The sequence below is a fragment of the Barbus barbus genome, assembly GCF_936440315.1.
Source record: "Barbus barbus genome assembly, chromosome: 6".
NCBI classification, from domain to species: Eukaryota; Metazoa; Chordata; class Actinopteri; order Cypriniformes; family Cyprinidae; genus Barbus; species Barbus barbus.
This window is the reverse complement of record NC_136734.1, coordinates 8,509,444-8,535,941: the sequence shown is the minus strand read 5'-3', so window position 1 is coordinate 8,535,941 and position 26,498 is coordinate 8,509,444. Positions and strand designations below refer to the sequence as shown.

Below are 26,498 nucleotides of genomic sequence, written 5' to 3'. Positions count from 1 at the left end.
TCATTGACAACCACACTCCTCCACGATCATGTCCTCATGGTGGCGCATGACCACACCGTCGCTTTCATAGTACAGCATGGAGAGCGAGCTGAGGCGCGTCGGGACACATGACGGACAGGTAACGCGCTCCGGATGGTAAAACTTCAACAAACTCTGGAAAAAGAAATCAACGTTTTAGCAATCACAAAGTACCACTAACCCTCATTTAAGTGCTACTAAAGACTTTAATTCTTGATGTTGTTGGCCCACAAAAAAAAAGAAAGAAAGAAAAAGAGTGTACATGTTGCATATATAGCAGACCAAAAAATATGCATTCTATTTTATTATTAAAATAATACAGTAATGATGAACATAGTCCTGTACAAATGTCTTTTTATAAATCAACAAAACTGAAAACAAATAAAACAAAAACAACAAATAGGTAAATAAAATAAGCCTACTAAATAGCTAACAAAATGTGTTCTAAGAACGTTTTCAAAATATTATTTCTGAATTTTCTTTTAACACTAAAAATGTTTTTTTATATATCTTTAGAAAAATGCTAAGGAAAATTCCATTTATATTTTTTATCATGTGAATTATTGAAACCTTTTAATGTTAGGCCCATCTGAATGTTATGAAACAAGTAGCGTAACATTAAAAAAGAATGTTAAACAAACATTTATTCCCATTGCAAATTTTTTTTTTTGTTTTTTTTTTTGGCTTTTGACATTGAATTACTGTTAAGTATCTCACCTGCATATAAGCGTGGTTTGTTGGGTTGAAAGACTCATCCAACGGACTTGGACATTCTCCTTCGCAGCGGTAAGCATTATAACGCTTAGGGTGCACGATCCATTCATCCCATCCAATCTGATCAAAATCAACCCACATATCAACTCGACGACAAAGTGATCCTTGTTGTTGCTCTAGAGGTGATACTATTCCCGTCGCGTTTCTATCATCCGTAGCGCGCATCCTTTCGACCCGGTTCCTTTTGTGGCGACGAGCTTGAGCTGCGTCTGGTGCCTGGTTCAGGACGACATATTTGGAGTGCGCCACTGTATTGATCAAGCTGGAGGCACGCTGCTGGCCACTGTGGGAAAGGTTGTTTTTGTAGAAAACTACCATCATAACTCGTTCTGCTGTGGGATGCTGGGTTTTTCTTTGCCAGGTATTTGTAACAGGTTCAGGTAAGTCTTCCCCGCTTCCGGTGTCCTCTCCAGCGTCAGGCGTCGGGATCTGTTCAGGTGCTTCGGTTCTCGGATTCAGCCAGTGCTCAAGCAGCTCAGTGACATTGAAAACTCTCCAGGACGATGTTGAAGTGTCGGGCACCGATTTGATGCTGCCTATAAAAAGTCGCTTATGGTGACAAAACACATCAGACTCACAGTCCTGTTTACTTAAGTGGAATATGTCCACAATAACGCGTCTGGATGCAGAAAACTCTGGCAGACGGATGCGGAGCTCTGAAAGCTGAATGCTGTCACTCGCTGAGAGGGAAGACATGTCGAAAGTGATGGACCATCGCTCACCAATTTGATGACAGTCTGGAAAATAAACAGAAAATATTTGAATCACCAAATAAACTTAGGCTACTTAGCACAGAAATTAACGAAGCATTCACACAAAAGATGATTTCTTGCATTCAAAGGTTGATGAAGCACAAGGAAATGATCCAAACTATTTTAACAATTAACTGACACGTTTCTAATAAAAAAATGTATAACATACAAGTAGGCTAGAGATTAGGAAGTAAAAAATACAATAGGCTATTAACATATAAGTGACATTTTCTAAAAAGAAAAAAAATGTTCATAGGCTACTAGATCATTGCTTCGATTTCGTCCCCTAAAGTCATTAACACAATTTTAAGTAAATAATATAATAAATTATATTTTCATAAAGAACATGAAGCCTAAATGTAGAATGTCTAACTTCTTTTGAATTGTGCATTCAGCACAACTAAAGATTTACATTTTCTCAATAAGTTTAATAAAGTTTAACTTTCACACTTTTTTGTGATTATTTAAAAAATGTATCATTTAAATTCTGTAGTGAAATGTACTCAGTTTTTTTTTTTTTTAGTCAGTTTGATTCAGCAACAGTTTCTGTCAGCGCGCGCGGCGCGGCGCGGAGCGGCCAAATGTCCGCACGCTGTCAGGAAGGACGAGCTGCTTGACAAGCGATGTGTATTGAACCTCGCGTTCAAACAGACGTCTGAAGGGCTAATACACACACCCGTGTACATAAAACAGCCAGCTCTTTAAAGTTGAATAAGCATTGTGACACTACTGAGTTGTAAAAGCTGAGGGTCAGATAGCTCGAGAGCGACGGGCCTGATAATGAGCCCACAAGTACCCCAGATGCTGTAGCTTTACTCCCCTTAAAAAAACATGTGCTTTTATTGAATATCAAGATATTCACGTGCCAGTTACTAACACGAAAAATCTTGCTTGCTTGTTTGTATTCGGGCCAGTAGGCTAATTCTTGACAAATTACAAACTTAATTGGTACATTTGGGATGCAATATGGTAGCCTACTATGGTATTTGATATGTAGGCCACTGACAGAATGTACAGTAATCTATACATCCAATGCAATCTAAGACGCTTTGGATAAAAGAGTCTGCCAAATACAAAAATGTAATGAAATACAAACTATGGTGCTGATGAGTCATTTCATCTAGCATTTGCATAGCACTAAAAGGTATAGGCTGCTTCCAAGCGCACCACTATAGCACGTGTCCAAATGACATGGTTGTATCATTAGCCTATATTTTGCATACAAAACTAATATAGGCAGATTAAAGCGAAATGCGTATTGTAGTGCGCATTTTATTTACCTTGTGCAATCAGGTTTAGGACGAAGTCAGACTGATGAAGAGTTGGGTGGTCGACACTGGCTGGAGTGGTTGCCATCTTACCGCTGAAGTCTCTGTATAACTGCATCATGTACAGCGGGTACCTCGGATACGACTGGAGACTGAAGTCGGAATATGAACCTTTGCGATGTTCTCCCATGAGTGCGCCGCGATTATCGATCTTCACGCAGCCAGCGTGCATCAAGGAAAGCACCAAGACAGCGAGCAATATGATTGGCTGGGTTTCCATTGCGAATCAATAAACTTTTCAAATGTGAACCTATCGATCCGATTCCTCCTCCTGGCTCGTCTGAGCTCCAAGTGATCGGGGTGGCCGAGCTGTGGACAGCGCTTTTAAAGTGTGCAGCTGGCCCCTGATGACCCCTGTCATCATGTAGTCTCCGCGGAATCCCTCTGATCCGCGAGGCACATCAGAGGAGAGGAGAGCTGTCAAGTTCACTGCTTCTCGAAACTGTGCAGGCATTTATTTGCTCGAAGCGTGAGACTGTCGTGCTCTAATGTGCCAGCGACAGCCTTTGATTTTGGGCCACCCAAACTCAGAGCTTGTTGATTCAAAATTTTATATGAATTCAGTAGCCTACAGGCCAAATTAAATTATGAATTAGCGTATTATTTTGAGGCTATTATTACTATATGTTTTAATAGAGAATGTGACTACTTCCCAGACAGCAAGCACCCAGCCACTCAGCCCAGAATCCGCTTGGATTTCACACGGGCCAGATGTGGGCCAGATCTGGGCCAAAACTATGTTGCTGTATGGGTTTGAAATCAAATTAGGTATTTGTTTATATTTTAAATGGCAATCAGGTGTTCTGTAATATTAAAATAAAGGTAACAGTTTATTTTAAGGACCAGTTCTCATTTAAACTAGCACACATTTTACTAGTGGCTGTTTATTGGTAGGCTGCGTACAAAGCCCATAATAATGCCTTATTCTACATGACCATGTTTTAGATCCTCCGATCCCAACTTAACTTCCTTTCTAACTATTAATAAGCAGCAAATTAGAAGTTTATTGAGACAAAAGTTGTAGTTAATGCTTAATAGTTATATAGAGCGAGAGAGAGAGAGAGAGAGAGAGAGAGAGAGAGAGAGAGAGAGATAAAATATAGATATAATATAAAAAGTAGAAATCAGTAGACGTGCAACCTCTAGTTCACAAAACCCTCTATGAATTCCAGCGCAATGCAGTTTTAAGGGTGAAAGAATGCGAGGTTTGACGATAGAAATGTTAAACAAAACAATTGAATGTTTGAAATGTCCTTCTTTTTTATTCCCTTAGACCCCTTTAAATCCTGTAATTATTTATTTGCTGTTACTTACCATGTATTACTTACCTGGTGAGTTTATTATTAAAATTAACATTCAAAGTGATAAATATAAACAAAAGGCTTTACCTCTCAAGAACTGAAGCATAATAAGAATGTTTCCAGATGTTTTCCTATTAAAATAACACATTTTTGTGTATTTTCAGTCACAAAGTCTTTTTAATCTCTGGGACCCAGACGCCAGAGGCAGGAACCAGTGGAGGGGCAGTGAGAAGAACTTGTGGACGGCTTGACAGGGAGCTCTGGGAAGCTCTGGGTGATTCCATTATGAAAATATGATTGTATGGTGCAGTACTTAAATAAGGTAACTAAAACTAAACAAACTATTTAGCATACACATGCCTAGGCATGTAGTTTCACAAGATGCTAAAACTAGTGCCTCAAGCCAAGGCGCGAGATGCAAACAATGCCTGCCAGCCCTGCAAGATGCCAAGGCTGGAGGGATGGAGTGTCAGCCCACCAGATGCATGGCTGGCCCTCTTCTCTTCTCTACTGAGGGACATCCAACACAATTAGAAATTGTACAAATTAGACAAACAGAACATACATCATGTGTTTCTTCATGTTTTTTAAATAAGTCTCTTCTGCTCACCAAGCATGCATTTATCTGATCCAATGATCAGCAAAATCAGTAAAATTATAAATATTTTTACTATTTCAAATATTTTAAAATATTCCTGTGATTTCAAAGCTGAATTTATTTTTAGCAGCGATAACAACCCCCCACCCCCGCTAAATATAACAGAACCAACACATGTATTGCAGATAATGTTAAAGTTCAATCATTTTATGTACACATTTTAGAATTCAAAAGAGACTCAGAAGGCTGAATCCTGACTGGCAGAGGAGGAGTTGGGGATGGAGGAGGGTTATTAGCTATTGAGCAATGTGAAAACGTCTGATAATACTGAGGGACCTTATATATGAATGCTTAGATAGGTGTTGTATTCCTATACACTGTAAGAAAAAAAAAAAAATAGTTGAGCCAACTTAAAATTTTAAGGCAACCAGCTTCAGCACATTTTTGAGTTCTCTCAATTTATTTTTGTAGGAGATTCTCAACAAGGCTCAACCTTTTTTTTTTTTTTTTTTTTTTACAGTGTAGGTAGATGGGGATCAGCTGAGACTCATGTAAGGCTTCCTATGCAAATAGACCTATCTAGCAAAGCAGGAAGACCGTTGCTGGTTGGTGATTAAACTAGCTACTTCCTCATCAAAATACTATAAAACGTTTAGGCGGCTCATCAGTTGAACACAGAGGGTTGTGGTATATTGACTGCAGTGCAGTAACACTTCTCACTCCAGAGCACTGATTAAAACATCATGTTTGCCAGCATCACTTTTTTTCTCTTCACTTCTACCTTGACTTTAGGTAAGAGTTTTTAATTGTTAAATAAAGCTGACTGTTTTGCATGACTATAACCATTAAACTAAATCATTAAAATTCTTAATATTACTAAAAAGGATTATGTTAGGAGTTAAATTAAGATTTTTGACTTAAATAATAGACTTCAATATACCTCAAATTAGCTCTTAAATTTTTCGTAGGCAGTCGATTTCCTGCTGTTTCTAAGTCAACTTGTTTCCATAAAACTCCATATTAATTATTGAAATACTTTACATGCTCTGGCTTCTCTGTAGGATGGGCAAGAAGTGTAGACCTTCAGCTCACAGAACCACAAACACCCAGCCTTTCCACGGTGAGTTACCAATGATTGAAAAACAACAACTTGCATGTAGAGTAAAATTCAGATGAAAATGAATATTATATGTGGATCAGTTCGTTTGCACTGTTCATAAACCGAGAATGCTGCAAATACCATAACCTACATACACTAAGTTAATTTATATAATTATATTTAATTTTATTTTTTTTTAAATGAATGAACAGTTTTCGCTTTCAGGTCAACTACTTTTTGAAGAGATTACTCTTATTATTGTTTGTCCCCATGGAAAAAAAAAAAGGGGAAATTGAACATACTTGACTAGGGCATATAGTAATCAACTGAATTTGCAATTATTATAAATTTTTTATTTACTTATTTAAATATATGTAAATATGTATGTTTGTCTATATAGAACCTACACTGTAAAAAAAAAAAAAAAAAAAAGGCAACCAGCTTCAGCAGATTTTTTTAGTTTTCTCAACTTCTTGTTTATAAAAAAAGTTTATACAACAAAAAGTTGAGAAATTTCCTAAAAAATAAGTTGAGAAAATTCAGAAATGGTTGGCTCAATATTTTTTTTTTTTTTTTTTACAGTGTAGTTGTTTCTGATCATTTATCTTTATTTATTATTTGCAAGTATAGGCTGCTAACTTTATTTCTTATATTACACAATAGCAGTGAAGGTCTGGCATTGCTGAAATGCATTGTTAGAAGTAACATGACACATTATTCCTCACACAGGTATATGCTTGATCCAAATCTAAATAACTAATAAATCTGGAAAGCATCACATCAATAACATAGGTTCAGGTTCTACTCAGGTTACTTCATCAGGTACTAATCCACTTGGACCATTAGAGATAAATTGTCAGTATGTTTCATTTATTATCCTGTCTTATGAATACTATTTGTATAAGGTTGGTTGCAGGCTGCAGAATGCTATACTTATATATAAAGTAAAGGTTGATAGATCATTTCAACATCTGTGAACTGTGAAACTCAAAAGAAGATCTGAGAATTGTTACACTTCCTTCATTCTAGTAAAGATCTATTTCTCTTTTATACAACCCTAAAATAGAGGTTGTGAGAGTTTGTTGTTTTATGTTAGAAACAGTATCACACATGGTGTACACTATTACTTTGCACATTTTACAGTGCAGCCAATAAACTAAGCACTGAAATTCAGTTTAAATATCTAGTCAGGATTTATTCAAATTACATCACATAGTCCACAAAATATAACTAAGTCAACATGATATTCCACTGTCCTCATTCTTTAGATGAACATGTGCACCGATTGCAAGAAGATTGTACAGTCACTGACAGAAATCCTCTCCAATCAAGACTCACAGGTGAAATTGTTTGTGATGTTTACTAATACTTAGATTTGATTCAAAATGTCATTTAATTGAATTTAATTGTGATTTTTAAATGAATCAGTGTTTTAAGGGATAGTTCACCCAAAAGTGAAAATTCTGTCATCGTTTACTCATCCTCAAGTAGGTCCAAACCTGTATGAATTTATTTGTTCTACCGAACACAAAGGAAGATATTTTGAAGAAAGTTTGTAACCAGGCTGTTTTGGGGCACCATTGACTTCCATAGTAGGAAAAAAAATACTATGGAAGTCAATGGTGCCCCAGAACTGCTCTGTTTCCCACATTCTTCAGAATATATTACTTTGTGTTCAGCAGAACAAAGACATTCATACAGGTTTGGAACTACTTGAGGGTGAGTAAACGATGACAGAATTTTTGGGTGAACTATCCCTAGTCATTTTAGTACATAGTTTGAATTATACATTTTCTTTATTTTCCTTATGTCAGACCTAGTAAATACCTCCTGTACAACACAATCTCATGGCAGTTAGTTTTTGAAATTTGCAGTTGCATTATTGACAGAATAATTTCAAACTAAACTTTCACTTTCACTTTCTTATGTGAGGTAGTGTCTGTCACTAAGTTGCTTTGAATTGATGTTCCCACTGAATAACATGTTACGAATGATTTGGAGGTTTTGTACACTGACCTTGATTGTTCCCTTTTCACAGCATCTCATTGAAAAAGCTCTGGACAAGTTTTGTTATGAACACCCCGTCATCCCTTTGTGTATGGATGGAGCAAAGACATACGTACATGTGATCATCAGACATTTCAGTGCATTTGCAGTGAGTTTAATATCATGACAGTGGGTGATTCTAGTAGTCAGAAAAGTTTTAGGGGTTTCATTTATTATATTAAACACTTGGAAAAATATAGCAGTGCTATCCATAACTGACTACAATGGAGATTTATCATCCCAGTTTGACTTTGACTATCTGACTTAATGTCTTTCTTAAATCTAAATATCTAAACATGAGTAATATATATTTTTTTACATAAATAATAGAATCCATACACAAAAAAACAGATGTTTTTGCCCTCATCGCAGAATCAAAATGGTGACATATGCACAATGTTGGGACTGTGTGACAGCCAGTCTAGGAGAAAAGCCCCATCAGAGCTCACCGTTGGCCTGAATGAGCATGGTTTTCTGTATGCAAAACCCTCAAGAGGAACTAGTCAAGAGGTATGAGTCAAAGTTTTTTAAACATATATATACCTTTTTCCACTATAAAGAAGCTTTTGTGCAATTGAAAGTTTACATGGATGTTAAAGGTTCTTCATGGAACCTTCAATTGCAATAAACAGAGCCGAGTAGATTACTTACAAATTGTAGTCCATTACTGGTTACATATTACATGATGAAAACTGTAGTTAGTAACGTAATCTACTCGTTTTAGGTAATGTATTCTGACTACTTGTAGGTTATTTATAGATTATTTTGTATCTAACTGGTTTTAAACCTATTAAACATGAGAAATAACAAAGAGAAATAATATACATAAAAAAACATTATCAGCATCATAAAATGCATTAAACATTCCATTAACCGAGGTTTCCCAAACTGTGCTGTAAGAACCGCAGTGGGTTTGTGAGTAAATAAAAAGCTCATGATTGATTAGATCATAGAAATGTAAAGTAAAAAAACTTATGAACACTAAAAATATAAATATTTCATTTGTTTACCTGCAGGTCAGTGTGACCATTAAGTAACTGCAAACAATGCAGTGTTTCAAGTTAATATTTCATGTCAGAGGGATTTAGCTGACAAAAAACATAAACAATTTGGGAAACCCTGAATAACATGAACAAACATGACGTTAGATGTCAAAGTCTTTCAGGTTTGTAATATTTTTTGCCCAGAATCCACAGTTACTAAAGGTTACTGGATATATTGTTTCACAGCTATACATCACCAGTGTTCAGTGTTTTAACCTGCATAATTATTTGTTTCACACACAGTTTAATTGCTTAAGGAAGCAATGTATTGCAAAATTATTTACATGATAATTCTATATTATATATAGTCAAAGCTATGACACAGTAGGATCTTTAGAGAGGAAATTTCTGAAGAGAATCACTAAATGATTAATGATTTACTGCCATTGTGTGAACAATATGTAATCATGTAATCCATAACAAGTAACTGTAATCTGATTATGAGCATTATAAAATATAATATACTCTTATGAGTACTTGATTTTTGGAATCTGATTACGAAATCCAGATGGCAGTACTTATCCAAGCTCTGCCAATAAAGAGTGTTTATTTTAAGAGTGTATAGTACTTCTATCTGAAATATGTTTGTCACTACACCAAATGTTATTAATTGAAATCAAAACCATGCAAATGTCATTATACTCAATATCACTGCAAAAAAAAAGTATTACATGTATAACCCATTTTACACACATACACTCAAATGGAAGGCGGTCATTTATATCATCGCTAACAGTAAACTATTCTATCGCTCAGCTCTAAAATGCTATTTATAGCATAGAGCTTATATAGTCATTAAAGTAAAATAAACTGCTTTGAAACAATCCGTATTGTGTAAAAGTGCTATACCAATATATGACTTATTAACAGTGGACTGGTACTGTAAATACTCCAAAAAGGTTTCACTAGATTAATTGTTTGAGACCATGCTAATCTAAAAACACATTAGCTAGAGCTCTGTTCAGACGATTATTTAGTGCATAATGCAACATTTTATAAGATTGCCATGATTCTCAAACTACTACTTCTCTTTTTCTTAGGTTCAAGCCAATCTTATCTGTAACTTCTGTATTTTCTTCGTAAAGACAATAGAGAGCATGTTGCCTATAGAGAGAACTGAAGTAAGTACTCTTCTGTTGGAAATCTCGTTCACATTTTCACATTCATAATTTAATTAATCCCCAAAATGCCTGAATATAAAACTGCTCCAGGGTTATTTTCCATTTTGCTTGTTTGACTTGTAGGCGGCAATAGTGAACCTTCTGAAGAAAATCTGTGACTATTTGCCTTCACAATATATGGACACATGTAGCAACTTCCTAGAAAAGTACGGAAAGCAGCTGATTGATCTGCTGTTGTCCTCCCTCTCTCCACATACCATTTGCACTGTGCTGGGTGTGTGTCTGTTCCCAGAGATGCCACTGTCATGTGAGTAGCATGAATGACTGCCGAGCAATGCAATCGTTCTTCCTGAGGCTCAAACAGAACTTTACAGCATGGCGCAAGCAACGCCAAGGTCATGGTTTCGATTCTCAAGAAAAGCAAGAACTGAAATTTGAAATCAAAATGTGCACCTTGAATTCGCTTTGAATAGAAGCATCTGCCAAATCAATGCAAAATGTAAATCTTAAGGCAATTTACATAAATGGTACATTTTGGTCAATTAGTGTCTAATTCTTTGTACAATCACATTCATAGGTTTGCCTAGACAGTTAGGTTTAGGGGGGTGGAGCTTCATGCTTGATTTGTTTTCTAAAAATTACGTTTTCAAATGAATCACATCGCACAAGTGAATACAAAACCACCACCTTGTAAAATAAGTTACATATTCTCATGAGTTTGGGATGTTTTATGAGCAGTCTTATCGCAGAAAAAAAGGTTTTAAACTTTGGGAATCAATACAAATCTGGATGTTTACAAAATATGACCTAATTTTATCTTTTAATTTTTTTAGGCCTTTGTTTTCAATTAGGCAAATCACTTGCATTGGACATTAACAGACTGTGCTGATGACAAAAAAATTACAAAGAGCAAAACACTCTATGTGACTAAAAGCGGTAATGAAATTGAATGACTTGGTGCTTGCCATGGAAAAGTTTGACTTTCTCGGACCAGAACTAATTGAAGAATCATTCTTTCTGTGTGTCATTCTTAATGAATTTTATGTGTCTTCTCCAGTATCAGACTGTGAGTCCTGTAAGATACTTGCAGTCCTCTCCCAGTTTCATTTGAGTCACAACGCCACTGAGATCCAGACCTCTGACCTGCTCCAGAAGATGTGCCACCTCCACCCTAGCGCTATTCCTCGAGTAATGATCAGAATACATTATAAAAATCCTTGTTCTCACTGTATATTAGATGTCTTTAAATACTATGTACTTACATAAAACTGTTAGAATGCACTAATGTTTATATTGTATTGCAAAACACTTGTCACTATCAAGGTTAGGGACAGGTTTGGTCAACAATGTAATTATAGATATAATTACATATGTAGTTACATGCAGGAATTTTAAAACTAAGTACAACGCAAAAAAATTTATGTTAGCTCATAGTTAAAGACGAGAAGTGTGACCAAATTCTTTTAAAAATCTATATGATACAAGCAATGAAGGATATATTGAAACCTCTTTCTGTATTTGAATTCACACGTTAAGTACTCATAGACTATCTGACACAATCTCCTGCAGTGATATACAATAATGCCACGTTACTAAAAATGCAATGGTCTGACTCTGGAGTGTTTCTCCTTGTTCTCTCCTAGTGTGAAGGGTTCGTGAAGCTGCATGGCCACAGGCTCCTGAAGAGTGATGGGAAACAACCAGTCCTCACTGCATGTGAGGTACTAACTTCTCATTTTAATTCAATTTACATTGGGGTTGTTGAACACTTCATGTGTTCTAGCAGGTCTGGAGAGAATCAGACATGAGTAACACTTTTTGTGTGTTTGTGTTGTCAACAGGAAGATTACCTTTGCAAGGGACCCAAATGAAAGTGATCGTTCGAGCAAGACTCAAAGATCAGAAAAGCAACCACTTTTTACTGTACTTAAACTAGCTTTTTCTATCCACTCCCCTTGCCCCACACAAAATCAAGTGAAATTTGAGACAAAGTAAATGTGCAGACAATGACTGTTCAATCCGTTTCAAATGGCCTTCTTGTGCCAATTTGTATTTATTGTACCGGTACTTAACTACTTACTATTAATTATGTCCTTTATCTGTATTTCCATGCTCCTAACTTCACTGAGTAAACATTAAAATAGTCAACTTAACATAGGAAATCCTAACATAGCTTGCATTTAGTGTAACATTACGTGTTCAAATGACAAGAAATAAACTGTACAGATTAATAGATTAAGGCATTGTAAGCAGTTGATTGAGAGAATGGCATTTCTGTTTGTCAAGGCTTTAATAATCTTCTCTAATATACCTGAAAATATTTAATAAATCTCTCTCAAAAAAAAGGTAGAATACCATATATAAAAAAGTCATCTTTGTGTTGTTCAAAACTATCAAATGAACCATTTAATTCACCAACAAAACCATACATGTTTCTTTTCCATTGCATTTAAATTTAGAACAACTCTAGAACAAATGCATTTTGGAGGCTTCAATCTAGCTTATTATTCAAAATACATGTTTTCTAAAAAGCTGAATGAAAGACGCTGTATATAGTCTTGAAAACTTTAATAAAAGGTCTCACCCTACAAACTGCCAAACACCACAGGCAAAGGAACAGTCACAATCAAACTGAAATAATTAAAAAAAGATCACAGCAGAACACAGAAATGTGTTGTGTTGACCTTACAGACTTTTCAGCAGTTACATGAAATTAAACACAGGGTTTTCGTTTAATGTCTTCTCTCATTGTAACTCAGTCTCTTCATTCTTAAAGCCTTGGTGCGTATTCAGGCCGGAACAGAAAGGACTCGTTTCATTTACATCTCACCAATGCTGTGTTTTTGGGCCTCCTATGCCCCTGTATGACTTTGTGCTCCCTCGTCTTTATCTTGTCTCTTCCAAATCTGCAAAAGAAGAATCTGGTGAAATAAGGCTGGGAGGTGATGATGCCTCAAAAACATCAACTTTCTATGATTTAAGAGATCTTCGAGACATAATACAGGGTTTCTTCAGCTCTCAAAAAGTCTTTATTTACCTTTCCACAAATCAAGGCTTTGAAAATGTCTTTAATTGGAGCAGAAAATAAATTCATACAGCCATGACATTAAATGTTGCATGCACTGTAAAAAATTAAATATCCTTCCTCTGTTATTTGGTCTTGTTTTCCAATAAAATTTTGCAGTGTCTATTTACACTAAGTGCAAATAGCCCGCCTTGTTGGCAGAGGCCATTTACACCAACTCCGCCCACCAACGTGTGATTGGGCTATTCAACAACAAAAAAGATGATCAGCCAATAACAGCTCCAGTGGCGTAGATGGTAAAGCATGTGCTTTTTGATACAATCGACAGAAAGTGTTGCTAATACAACTTCACTGTGTAGACATCTGCATTTAAGGAACATATTAAAGTATTGAGTTTCCTTCAGTTTTTCAGAGTCTTAAATTCTTAAATTTACCTTCATTAAATCTGTAGAAACCCTGTGATACATAGATTTAAAAAAAAAAAACTATTTTGAATAGCAACGACTACAGTACCCATATATGATTTATTAAGATTAGGTCCACAGTTATAATATTTCCTCAAAATGCATTTTTAAAAAAGTGCGTTATTCATTAACAGATAGTATGTAGAGTCAAGAAGAGAGAGGGAACCAGCACTTCTGATAATCGATCAGTGCTGAAAATAACAAAAAAGGAGTGTTATGTTTTTAAAAGGAAGCTAATATTTCATTGGGCTTTTTTTGCGCGTGAAGTATGTGACTTGTGAATCAAGGGTCTTGCAGCTGCTGCATGACCAAAACATCAAAAGATTTTGGTCAACAACAAAAAAAAGGGATGCACAATATTATCGGACCAATATCGTGCATCCCGAAACAAAACTACAATTTTCATGTACCGGTTATGCACTTATTTATAGACATCTCACTCAGCCACCCTCATTAACTTAGTGAATGACAAATGTAAGTAATGAGCAGCAAACCTGTATGTACGCCTCTGAGAGTGTGATCATCTGTGGAAGGATATCAATCACCTGCAGGTCCTGAAGCTCGTACCACTTCCCTGTGCCCTGTCAAACATCACAAACCACCCATATTATACAAACCATCCCAATAACAGTACAGGCACGCTCTGAATGGAATCAGGTGCTAGTGACACACTCACATGATGCAGAACATGAATCCTGTAGGACCCTTCTGTGGGTTTTCCGTCATGAACTACATTGGCCACCAGGTCGTAGGTGGTGACCTTCTCTGTGGCCTGCGCCTCTTCTGTCAGGTACTCGCGCAAATCAACATTCCTATTGTGCATGAATGTTTTCACAAAAATCATTTTTCAAAATACATTTACAGAGAATACAGAAATGTCTAAGAGTGTAAATTAATTTATCCTTAGCATTGGTGATCACATACGTGATGGGGAAGTTGACAATAGTTGGGTTCTTCTCCACAAAGAAGTTGTTCTTTGTGAATCGCTTGATGCAGAAGATGAGGTACGGAGGAAGTTTGGTGAGCTGGAACCTTTTCAGAAAGTTCTCTTTGTATGTCTTGTACTCCTGTGACAGAGGCAATGGGAATGATTTATAAAATAATATAATGCATGTTATTTTACACAAATAAAAATAAGTACATAACATTTTACATGAATAGACTTTAATTAGCATAATCAAAATCAAGCATTTTGCCTTTGTCTCTACAAAAAAAGTACTTGTGCCATTCAAAATGTTGAGTGGATAAAGAAAATAAATAACCTAAAAAATTATATTATACAAGCAAACCAGAAAAATGATTGTGAAAATGGATTCACACCTTCTCGTTGTTTCCATTGAACTTGGCCAGGATGTTGAAGAGAGGAACCTGAGGAATGATGAGCTGCTCCTTCTCATCTTTGTAGAGGGGTGCGGTGGGCAGATCCAGCGTCAGGTACAGGAAGGTGGACTCAGACATCTTCTCCTGGTACTCGTCCTTAAGCAGAAGGGCTTCTTTCTCTTCTGCAGGCTGTAAAAAACAAGCATTTCTCGATTCTGACATTGTAAATACCGACCCCCCCCCCCCCATACTTTCTATTGACTTGTTGGATGCCAGCACAAGTGTCACTGTTCCTAAGGTGCTGTCAATCCCAAAAAAATAACAGAAAGTCTTTCTAAACTGCTTAAATGGTTTAAGCACAAAACGCCTACCAAATCTGGATGAGGAAGCTTCTTTGAGAAGATTCGCATGGACCCTTGAAACACCTTGGAGATGATGGCTGTAAAAGAGAAAACTGCCAACTGAGTTGATTTTATTTACATTTAGACATTTAGCAGATGCTTTTATCTAAAGCGACTTACAAATGAGGACAATGGAAGCAATCAGAATCAACAAAAGAGCAATAGGCAAGTGCTGTGACGAGTCTCAGTTAGTCTACGGTAGCAAGGTTTTTTATGTTATAAAAAATGTTTTTATTATATAATAGATAAAAAATGGAAGATGGAAGAGACGTGTTTTAGCCGTAGATTTGATTCCACCCTGTACTTATGAATATATACCTCAGAAGGAGAACTAGCACACAAACACACACCTCTTAAAAATCTACATCAAAACAAAAACTCACATGTTTTCTTCTTTGTCCCACCAAGAGCACCATGCAATGCATTGAGAAACCAGGACAGAAAGTCAACAGCGTCCCCTAGAGGGCAAAAAGCCCAACATCAGGTTAAAATGCACAAGTTCCTGTCTAATAAGAATAAGAGACTGCTGTTTGATTGGCATACTACTAGACTATTCATATTACAGTACCACTTTCTATATTAAATATGCAACAGCAACATCGTTTGACAACAACCTAATAACAGCTTATTTGGCAGTGTGCATACAGCATTCAGTACAGTAGTATTCAGAATTTGGTGTTATACCTTGTTTAGTGATCTGAAAGGTCTTTTTACTGCATAACACCACAGCCTGCAACATCTCATGTGGCGAAACGTGGGCTTTGAAGTTGCGTGGGTTCCAGAGCTTGCGCATGAGCTCCCCAAAGCGCTGCACCAACAGAAACATGATGTCACCTGGCGGCCGGCGGATTCTGCAATAGTTGTCCTCCTCGAGGAAGTAGTTCCGTAGAGGCGGCACGTTTGACAGCGCCTTGGGAAAAAAAACATAGTACAGTCAAAACAATATTTAGGCCTAAATGTAATGTATTTGAATTGCATATCAAATTTTGAACCATTTGGATTACATTAATTTAACAAACTGATAAACCTAATGTAATGCATATCAGTCAGTCGTACAGGTAAGATTTCTGTAATAGTACTATTAAACTGAATGTGTCTTAAATGCACAATAACCAGGATCATATATATATTTACTATCGATAAATCTAATCTCAATTTTCAAATGTTTTTAACTTGTTACACATTCATTCTTTGTTTCCCCGGTAAGAGCTGTACACAAAGCAGCACTGTGCTCACAAACTTACCTGCAAAACCACATTAGCATAGTCATTGGCCTTGATATTATTGAGACCCACAATTCCTGGCAGATAGGTAGTACCATCGTAGGCTCTGTACAGCTTTCCATGCTTATCCAAACCAGCGATGTGCTGTTTGGTGAATGTGGGTTTCAGCACATACTGGAAAAAAGAAATGAAGTAGAAAGAATCACAGATGTTAGTCTTTTACCATCGTTGTTCTTTAGCACATGATTGGCTGAGATAAAAGAAAAATGTCAGTGCTTTTACCAATGTAATGAGCCAAAATAGTTATAATATACTGACAAACTGATTGAAGGAAACCTGTGTCAGAAGTGGACTCTACTCACCGTAATGTCCTCTAATGAGGAGTCAATAATCTCATAATTGTCTGGCAGGCAGTAAAACTTTAATGTGTGGAGATTCAGGAAAACATGGTGTGTGAACTGAACACTGTGGATGTACGCATGAGACTTCTGACCTCGACCTGACAGAAATAAAATACAACATGGAGTAATGTGCTTCAAATTTACATTGAATACATAAGCTCAGATAATTTCAAATATATTTGGGTTTTTAATTTCAAATATACAGACTACATTATAATTGGCTTTTCAGAATGACAATGAAACACGCCAGGGAAATTGTGACACTAACATGAGAAGATTACAAAACTAAGGTTAAAAATCATTAAAAACCTGACACACTTACCTTGGAAATATTTCCCACAGATCAGACAGGCATAGACATTAATGTGTGAGAGAGAGATTGAACAAAGCTTCTCAAAGTCAAAATCCAAAACACTCCTAAGAAATTACAAGAACAGAGTGAGTGTTGCAGAGGAGTATTAGTGATTAACAATAATAAAACACATTCTTAGTCATAATTTACCTGTTGATCGTGTCCAGATATGGACAATGGCGGCTTCTTTTATCTTCAATACCATGAGAACGACCAATTTTCACTCGCACCTCTGAAATTAAGCAGACCACATGTGAAAACCATGTTGAATCCTACGTTAAGTCAATAACATCCAAACATAAAGATCTCTATTCCATTCAGTGAGGATTTCTCAGCTCTGAAAAGAATATCAACACATTAGGGTGATAATATCTCCCCATTTTCCAGGGACAGTCCCAATTTTTAGTGTTTGTCCCCAGAAAAGGGTCCCATTTTAAAGAAGCTTAAAAAAAGCCTGCGAATACACTGTTAAAAACCTCAACAGCATAGCAAAAAAATAATATAACATTGATTCACACTGACTGAATCAATCATGTGTTTTTGAACCGTGTCTTATACACAGAGGCACTGTCATGTTAGAATAGAAAAGGGTCCTGTCCAAACTGTTGCTATAGAAGTACAAACACACAATTCCCTAGAATATCATTATATGCTTAAACATTAAACATTGTACTCATGGAAATTACTAAAGTAGTCAAACATGTTCTTTAGAAGGGGGTGACCCAATACTTTTGGCAATATTGTGTATATTATCACCGTTTGTAATTTATGGTTAGATTTCATTTAAATTTTGAAATTTTAACTAAGAAAAGGTTTCCATTTTAGAAATCAGGTCAAAACACATGATACGCAGAATAGATATTATTGATCAAGTGTCTTCCTTTCCATCACAGGATATATCTACTTAAGATAAATAACTTAGCTTGTTTGGTATTTTGTCTTATTTCTAAGTCGCTTTTGATAAACGCATCTGCTAAATACACAACAATACATGTATTTTTAGCAACTAACGTTAACGTTACGTTGAAAGCATGGGCCTCCTGTATTCTTTAAACCACTGCAAAACTATCAAGCTCATAAACGCTCCGAATATACCTTCCTCTTCGTCTTCATCATCATCTCTCTCCCGTTTCACGCCTGCGATCATTTTACGTTTAATATCAAGTAAAATTCTAGACGGATCAATGTTGAATGAACACTTTTCAAACGCCTTCTGCGAGTGTTACAAACCTCCCGCCCTCACTTCCGCTCTAAACAAATCGTTGGCCAAGAACACAATAACCCGGGATCGAAACAAAATAAAAAGCTGGTTTTGTCCTGTAATGTACTTTACGGACTACCAACTACCTGTTTTATATTTTATAACATAGAAATACGTACTTTGGGTTGTAGGAAGAACAATATACAAGCACAATCGTTTGTAGAAAAAACAAAACAACCCCGATAATTAAGAGTTTTTTTATTGGCCAACGTGTTTTGTTTTTGGCCCCAGTGTTTGGAGAGATGTTGTAAAGGGAGTGATTATCGTGGTACTAAAAATGGATTTATTTTGAGAATAATTGCATCTAAAGAGCAGAGCCATGGAGGTCCTGGGTGATGCAGAGGGGGAGAATGTCAAATACAAGCCCGGCGGGCGCTTGGACATGAGCCACGGCTTCCTGAAGCACATCAGGAGGAATCAGATCGCCAGGTCTCTCTCTCTCTCTCTCTCTCTCTCTCGCACACTAACACTGGCTCGTAGTAACTTAGTGGCTAGGTATTGTGTTGCTCAGTGCGTTGTTTTGGACACGCTTCTGTGAAACCTATAATATGTAGTTCGAAAGCTTAACCCTGTAATGCCTGACATATTAAATATTTTTTGGAAACGGAACAGTTTATTGAACCTTTATTGAACCATAGAAGAAAATCTAAAAAAAAAAATGTTTTGTGTAATATCATATTTGATACATTAAGATTTTATGGCTCATATTGTATGATATAGTGAAAATATGGCGGAAAAAACACTTCAGAAGCACAAACTGAGCAAAAATATTTGGTGCAGATGCTGATATTGATATGATCAAAATGATAGCTTTCAATGTAAATCATTGAGATCCTTTTAACAAACTACTTGCATGAAATGTAAATTTACCAATCCAATAATGTTTATCCTGAAATATTGCTAACAATATAAAAATCAGTAAAGATGGTGGACCATGAGCTGAAGGAGCAAATTTTTACAAAACAAAAAAGTATAAACTATCTAATGCTGTCAAACGATAAATCGTGATTAATTTACACAATGTATGCGTACTGTGTATATTTGTAAAGTTTTGATATAGATACAGACATATGGATGTATATATTTAAGAACATTTTTGTTTATATATTAAATATGTGTATATATATGTATATATAATATCAATTATATGAATATGAATATATACAGTGGGTACGGAAAGTATTCAGACCCCCTTAAATTTTTCACTCATTGTTATATTGCAGCCATTTGCTAAAATCATTTAAGTTCTTTTTTTTCCTCATTAATGTACACACAGCACCCCATATTGACAGAAAAACACAGAATTGTTGACATTTTTGGAGATTTATTAAAAAAGAAAAACTGAAATATCACATGGTCCTAAGTATTCAGACCCTTTGCTGTGACACTCATATATTTAACTCAGGTGCTGTCCATTTCTTCTGATCATCCTTGAGATGGTTCTACACCTTCATTTGAGTCCAGCTGTGTTTGATTATACTGACTGGACTTGATTAGGAAAGCCACACACCTGTCCATATAAGACCTTACAGCTCACAGTGCATGTCAGAGCAAATGAGAATCATGAGGTCAAAGGAACTGCCTGAAGAGCTCAGAGACAGAATTGTGGCAAGGCACAGATCTGGCCAAGGTTACAAAAAAAATTCTGCTGTACTTAAGGTTCCTAAGAATACAGTGGCATCCATAATCCTTAAATGGATGACGTTTGGGACGACCAGAACCCTTCCTAGAGCTGGCCGTCTGGCCAAACTGAGCTATCGGGGGAGAAGAGCCTTGGTGAGAGAGGTAAAGAAGAACCCAAAGATCACTGTGGCTGAGCTCCAGAGATGCAGTCGGGAGATGGGAGAAAGTTGTAGAAAGTCAACCATCACTGCAGCCCTCCACCAGTCGGGGCTTTATGGCAGAGTGGCCCGACGGAAGCCTCTCCTCAGTGCAAGACACAAAAAAACACCTGAAGGACCACAAGATGTGAGAAATAAGATTCTCTGGTCTGATGAGACCAAGATAGAACCTTTGGCCTTAATTCTAAGCGGTATGTGTGGAGAAAACCAGGCACTGCTCATCACCTGTCCAATACAGTCCCAACAGTGAAGCATGGTGGTGGCAGCATCATGCTGTGGGGGTGTTTTTCAGCTGCAGGGACAGGACGACTGGTTGCAATCGAAGGAAAGATGAATGCGGCCAAGTACAGGGATATCCCGGACGAAAACCTTCTCCAGAGTGCTCAGGACCTCAGACTGGGCCGAAGGTTTACCTTCCAACAAGACAATGACCCTAAGCACACAGCTAAAATAACGAAGGAGTGGCTTCACAACAACTCCGTGACTGTTCTTGAATGGCCCAGCCAGAGCCCTGACTTAAACCCAATTGAGCATCTCTGGAGAGACCTAAAAATGGCTGTCCACCAACGTTTACCATCCAATCTGACAGAACTGGAGAGGATCTGCAAGGAGAAATGGCAGAGGATCCCCAAATCCAGGTGTGAAAAACTTGTTGCATCTTTCCCAAAAAGACTCATGGCTGTATTAGATCAAAAGGGTGCTTCTACTAAATACTGAGCAAAGGGTCTGAATACTTAGGACCATGTGATATTTCAGTTTTTCTTTTTTAATAAATCTCCCAAAATGTCAACAATTCTGTGTTTTTCTGTCAATATGGCGTGCTGTGTGTACATTAATGAGGAAAAAAAATGAACTTAAATGATTTTAGCAAATGGCTGCAATATAACAAAGAGGGAAAAATTTAAGGGGGTCTGAATACCTTCCGTACCCACTGTACATGTAAATATTTTCAAAATATACATTTTATGTGTGTGTGTTTATATATACATAATACATATATACAATACACACACGTATATTATGTAAACAAAAACTATTAATTTGGATGCGATTAATCGTTTGCCAGCACTAAAACTATCAATCAGATAACGGAAGGCACATAGTTAATTGTGTACAACAGGTTAATTATACATTAATATTCAGTCTTTCTACAGGGATGATTATGACAGAGAGGTAAAACAGGCTAAGGAGAAACAGAAGCACAGACCCACCAACACCCCTCGGCGTCCACGAAGACCTGACCGTCAGGTGTACCACCCACGCCACCAGAGTAAGTTACATGGGTAGAAAGAGTTTCATTTATTATTTCACAATGTAAAGTGATAAGTGATTTTCAACTGGTTTTGTTTTAGGATCCAGTGAGGATCAACACGGTGCCAACTGCCAAAACACAGATTTTTGACAAGTTTGGAAATAGCAAAAGTAGCAGAATTGTAATTTACTTTCCCAAGACATCGTACAAACACTGGGCTTAGTGTTGTATTAGTATTAGCCATATCCAAGTCTATTTGTGTCAGAATACTGCCAAATTATGTTTATTTTCACTTTACTTTGCATTTAATGGCAGACCTGCAACCCCCTGTATGAGAGCCACTGCTTTGACAGTACTATTATTTTTACTTTGTAGATTTAATAAATGAAAAAATGACACAATTAAAACAAAATATATATATTTTAATAAATCAACAGAAATTAACTAATGCATCTGGGTAATAACTAGCTAAATAAGGATTTATGATGGTAGTAATTGTAAATATTATAGGCCAGGTTGGCAAAGGGTTCAATAATTAACAAAATAAATAATTATAATAATTAACAAAAAGCTTGACCTGTAGAGATATGTTGGAGTTTGATGTTTGCCGCTGTGCTCATGTTTGGATTACTGGTTGTGTTTCAGATGGATCTGAACCCGGTGTGAATGCAGAGGACTGGAATGAGAGCAGCTCTGGCACAGAGCAGGAAAACACTGGCACAGAGCTATTCTGGCTTGATTATCAAGCTGACAACGGGCAAATAACATCATTCATTGTTCACAAGGTTTGTCTCGGGGCATATTAAGATTCTTATGGGAGCCAGTTTCTGTCTGTAATTGCTACTTTTTCTCACAATTTGGACTTTTTTGCAATTGCAAGTTTGTATCATAATTTGAAATGTTCTACTCAGAATTGTGAGTTTATATCTTGCAGTTTTGCAAAAATTCTGAATTGTGAGATATAAACTCAGAATTCAGACTTTGAGTTTTTTCCTCAGTATTTCTCACAGTTTTCTCAGAATTATGGGTTTATATCTTGCATTTTTGTTTTTCTGTTCATTTCTGCTATTAACTAAAAACTAAAAAGTAATTGTGACTTTTCTTCTCAGAATTACAAGTTCATATCTCTAAATTGTAAGTTTACATCTCTAAATTCTAAGTTTATATCTCACAATTCTGATATTTCTTAGTTTCTTAGTTGGAAAGTTGCAATTACCTTTATTTTTTTATGCCGTGGTGGAAATGGGCTTCCATAGTTTCTAATGCATCACAGGCTACAAAGATTTTTCAAGCTACATGAGTTTCCTTCGTATTGGGATGTTTATCTGATTAAATAGATTATCGGAAAAAAAAATAAAAAAATGTATGGGTGGGCATACAATGCAGTACATTCACGTAAAGCGATGTATAATATATATCAGACCTCAACTGCCTGATTTTTAAATATTTTTTCACAAAATGTAAGTACCGCCCAGCTCTTTACATAAAGTGGGATATATAAGTTCAACTTGATCACCATACATACAGTATACACAGGTAAAGAAATATATACTTTATAGCAAATCTCAGCTGCTGGATTACATGTATCGTTGCAAAATGAAATCTATATTGTCACCTTTCTCAAATCTTCTAAATGCTATAAGGCATGAAGATATTATAAACATTAACAATGATTTTGTGTAAAGCTTGCTTTGAAACTATGTGTGTTGTGAAAAGCATTATACAATAATTTTAGCTTGATGTAGGTTTCTGCTATTGTTAATTGTCATCCTAATATATGTGATAAAGCAAAAACCAATAATTAAATATTTTTTTCCAACCAGGAGGACAAGCCAGAAGTTATTGTGGAGCGCGTGGCAGAAAAGAATGTTCTGGACTCGGCCATGAGGGCGGCACTGTTGGCACGTGTGAGACAAGAAATGGACAAACGCTGTGACAAATGCTGAGAGGAAGAAAGAGGCATTTTGAAATAAAAGTGGAGATAAATAAAGTAAATTACAGAGCAAGGCACTGAGACACTGCTGAGCCAGAAATGAAACTGAACTGCATTTCTATATGATGGCATGCAGCATTCACAGATGTCTTGGAGATGCCATGTATCCTAATATGTGAAGGTGCAGCTCTTGTAAGAGAGTGGACTCAAACCTGGCACTGTTAAGCATGAAATCAAACTTGTTTGATCTAAAATAGGATGTTTTGGTAATATACAGAAAACAGGACCTGAATTTTTCTGTCAACTGGAAATTGAAATCCTTGTCACTCCTCACTTCACAATTGAGAAAGATGTTGGGCAAATGTTGTGCAGCTTGGCCATGGCGCTTTTTACAACTGAGGTGACTTGCTGGCATTCGTATTTTGATGGGATTTTATAACTGCAAGATGTACATTGCTTCACTATGTCCCATGAGTCTGTCTCTTACAGGCTTCCAGATAAAGATAAGAGTGCTTTTATATATGGTTTAGGCTAAATCTCCATAGTAATCAGGTCAAAAATTAAACCAAACATCAAATGCTTCCAGTCCAATCTCTAAAACCAGTCTAAGAGAAGGTTTGAAGCAGTCATCTTATTGCTGTGATGTAGATGCTAGTGGAAATAGCTGAGGACGTTCAAGCAAAGTTTAAAGAATACTAATAAGATCCTCATTGCTCAGATATGTATGTCCATGCATTTGGATATCTGCCTTTTCCCTTTATGTCCATGTTCATATTTATATACTGATATAAATATATTTTCCTCTGTTGGTGCTCATGATGTTGTACAAAAAAAAGGACCGATATGTGTCTTTTTCTCTCTCTGTGTGTCTTTTTTCAGCTCTTCGTTGTACAGGTAGATTTTTATTTTTGTAAATGTATTCCAACAGTGTACTTTTGTGGTATTGTTTAGACTACAGTATGAATTCAGATTGCAGGATGAATTGTTCATTCTGTCATACAGACAGATGATGGCAGTGTTCAGTGTACAAAAATACATTTTTCTTTAACTGCTTCTGAGTTTCATTCATTGAGCTTGTATTATTGGTTGGTGCTTTTATTCTAGGTAACTCACCAAAATAAGGCTCTTTAAATAAAACTGAATTGTCAAATTGCAGGCTCCCTCAAAACTTGCGACATCTGTGGCATTGTGCTGTGTGATAAAACCAGTGGTCAGCCTAAGGCACACCTGTGCAATAATCATGCTGTCTAATCAGCATCTTGATATGCCACACCTGTGAGGTGGATGGATTATCTCGGCAAAGGAGAAGTGCTCACTAACACAGATTTAGACAGATTTGTGAACAATATTTGAGAAAAATAGGCCTAGAAAAAGTCTTAGATCTTTGAGTTCAGCTCATGAAAAATGGGGGCAAAAACAAGTGTTGTTTATAATTTTGTTCAGTGTATGTGTGTGTGTGTGTACATATATATATATATGTGTATGTATATATACAGTGTATATATGTGTGTTTGTGTGTGTATGTGTATATATATGTGTGTGTGTGTATGTGTGTATATATATATATGTGTGTGTGTGTATGTGTGTATATATATATATATATATGTGTGTGTGTGTGTGTATGTGTATATATATATATATATATATATATATATATATATGTATGTATATGTATTTGGCCCTATATTTATTTAAGCTACACTATGTAAAATGCATGTGTTGTGCAGCAGAATGTTTGTCTCTGCTCCTTTGCATGGATGAATGTGGTTGGAGGTACCAGTTCACACATGTATACAGCAGACGGACAAATAATTAAATTCTTTTTTTTGTTTGTTTTTACTTTTGATTTTCTCGTTTATTGCGACAAAACTTAGAGCTATACCCACAGTCAAAGCTATATTTCTATGTATACAGATATGACATCACGTCATGTCATGTCACCTTTATTTATATAGCGCTTTTAACAATATAGACTGTCAAAGCAGCTTTCAAATATTAAATTGCAAAATAGTTTGTCAGTAATTCAAGGACAATAGTAAACACTCAATTTTCAGTTAAAGGCAGTTCATCATTGAATTCAGTGATGTCATCATCTAACTTCAGTTCAAATAGTATCTAATCAAGTCGATGATATCGACGAGTAAATAGTTTCCCATGAAATCCGTCCCGACATCTCTAAAATATAAATCATTAAAGGTCAAGCATATTTAGGGAAAATTATTATTTTACTCAAATACAATTTATATATATGATGATTTACAAAATGATTACTACAGGTCCTTCTCAAAAAATTAGCATATTGTGATAAAGTTCATTATTTTCTGTAATGTACTGATAAACATTAGACTTTCATATATTTTAGATTCATTACAACACAACTGAAGTAGTTCAAGCCTTTTATTGTTTTAATATTGATGATTCAAAAAATTAGCATATCATGAAAAGGTTCTCTAAACGAGCTATTAACCTAATCATCTGAATCAACTAATTAACTCTAAACACCTGCAAAAGATTCCTGAGGCTTTTAAAAACTCCCAGCCTGGTTCATTACTCAAAACCGCAATCATGGGTAAGACTGCCGACCTGACTGCTGTCCAGAAGGCCATCATTGACACCCTCAAGCAAGAGGGTAAGACACAGAAAGAAATTTCTGAACGAATAGGCTGTTCCCAGAGTGCTGTATCAAGGCACCTCAGTGGGAAGTCTGTGGGAAGGAAAAAGTGTGGCAGAAAACGCAGCACAACGAGAAGAGGTGACCGGACCCTGAGGAAGATTGTGGAGAAGGACCGATTCCAGACCTTGGGGGACCTGCGGAAGCAGTGGACTGAGTCTGGAGTAGAAACATCCAGAGCCACCGTGTACAGGCGTGTGCAGGAAATGGGCTACAGGTGCCGCATTCCCCAGGTCAAGCCACTTTTGAACCAGAAACAGCGGCAGAAGCGCCC

The 26,498-nt window shown here is 36.4% G+C and overlaps 4 protein-coding genes across 5 annotated transcripts; 2 read left to right on the top strand and 2 right to left on the bottom strand.

Moving 5' to 3' along the window:
- LOC306871148 (nodal homolog) lies at nucleotides 1-2,933 on the bottom strand (the record flags this gene model as incomplete). Its single annotated transcript, XM_079418867.1, has 3 exons — nucleotides 1-153; nucleotides 736-1,529; nucleotides 2,825-2,933. 3 exons carry the CDS (start codon nucleotides 2,931-2,933, stop codon nucleotides 1-3), a joined length of 1,056 nt encoding a protein of 351 aa, XP_079274993.1.
- Nucleotides 2,934-5,411: 2,478 nt separating this feature from the next.
- LOC306871178 (prosaposin-like) lies at nucleotides 5,412-13,507 on the top strand. The gene is made up of 10 exons (XM_079418945.1): nucleotides 5,412-5,563; nucleotides 5,833-5,891; nucleotides 7,139-7,210; nucleotides 7,909-8,025; nucleotides 8,289-8,426; nucleotides 10,000-10,080; nucleotides 10,204-10,387; nucleotides 11,138-11,268; nucleotides 11,724-11,801; nucleotides 11,922-13,507. The coding sequence occupies exons 1-10, from the start codon at nucleotides 5,515-5,517 to the stop codon at nucleotides 11,949-11,951; spliced, it is 939 nt and encodes a 312-aa protein (XP_079275071.1). The 5' UTR covers nucleotides 5,412-5,514; the 3' UTR covers nucleotides 11,952-13,507.
- On the bottom strand, nucleotides 12,106-18,518 carry LOC306871177 (ubiquitin carboxyl-terminal hydrolase 39). 2 transcript variants are annotated; one of them, XM_079418943.1, is made up of 13 exons: nucleotides 18,362-18,518; nucleotides 17,417-17,498; nucleotides 17,237-17,331; nucleotides 16,876-17,012; nucleotides 16,535-16,687; nucleotides 15,975-16,200; nucleotides 15,674-15,748; nucleotides 15,261-15,328; nucleotides 14,890-15,078; nucleotides 14,494-14,636; nucleotides 14,246-14,381; nucleotides 14,064-14,150; nucleotides 12,106-12,986 (listed from the first exon to the last, which is right to left on the bottom strand). In XM_079418943.1, the coding sequence occupies exons 1-13, from the start codon at nucleotides 18,411-18,413 to the stop codon at nucleotides 12,933-12,935; spliced, it is 1,497 nt and encodes a 498-aa protein (XP_079275069.1). In that variant the 5' UTR covers nucleotides 18,414-18,518; the 3' UTR covers nucleotides 12,106-12,932. The 2 variants fall into 2 exon arrangements, with proteins under 2 accessions (XP_079275069.1, XP_079275070.1); XM_079418944.1 differs by having other exon boundaries at nucleotides 12,862-12,986; nucleotides 14,115-14,150; nucleotides 18,362-18,507.
- Nucleotides 18,519-18,540: 22 nt separating this feature from the next.
- LOC306871150 (UPF0561 protein C2orf68 homolog) lies at nucleotides 18,541-24,707 on the top strand. The gene is made up of 4 exons (XM_079418869.1): nucleotides 18,541-18,956; nucleotides 21,523-21,638; nucleotides 22,266-22,405; nucleotides 23,444-24,707. Exons 1-4 carry the CDS (start codon nucleotides 18,847-18,849, stop codon nucleotides 23,564-23,566), a joined length of 489 nt encoding a protein of 162 aa, XP_079274995.1. The 5' UTR covers nucleotides 18,541-18,846; the 3' UTR covers nucleotides 23,567-24,707.
- Nucleotides 24,708-26,498: the final 1,791 nt, after the last annotated feature.

Coding starts and splice junctions, on each gene's coding strand:
- LOC306871178 (XM_079418945.1), top strand. CDS start 5,515: ATGTTTGCCAGCATCACTTTTTTTCTCTTCACTTCTACCTTGACTTTA. Junction 5,564..5,832: donor CACTTCTACCTTGACTTTAG/GTAAGAGTTTTT, acceptor GCTTCTCTGTAG/GATGGGCAAGAAGTGTAGAC. Junction 10,081..10,203: donor TGCCTATAGAGAGAACTGAA/GTAAGTACTCTT, acceptor TTTGACTTGTAG/GCGGCAATAGTGAACCTTCT.
- LOC306871177 (XM_079418943.1), bottom strand. CDS start 18,413: ATGATCGCAGGCGTGAAACGGGAGAGAGATGATGATGAAGACGAAGAG. Junction 17,499..18,361: donor TGATGAAGACGAAGAGGAAG/GTATATTCGGAG, acceptor GCTTAATTTCAG/AGGTGCGAGTGAAAATTGGT. Junction 17,013..17,236: donor CTGTGGGAAATATTTCCAAG/GTAAGTGTGTCA, acceptor TATTTCTGTCAG/GTCGAGGTCAGAAGTCTCAT.
- LOC306871150 (XM_079418869.1), top strand. CDS start 18,847: ATGGAGGTCCTGGGTGATGCAGAGGGGGAGAATGTCAAATACAAGCCC. Junction 18,957..21,522: donor AGGAGGAATCAGATCGCCAG/GTCTCTCTCTCT, acceptor GTCTTTCTACAG/GGATGATTATGACAGAGAGG. Junction 22,406..23,443: donor CATCATTCATTGTTCACAAG/GTTTGTCTCGGG, acceptor TTTTCCAACCAG/GAGGACAAGCCAGAAGTTAT.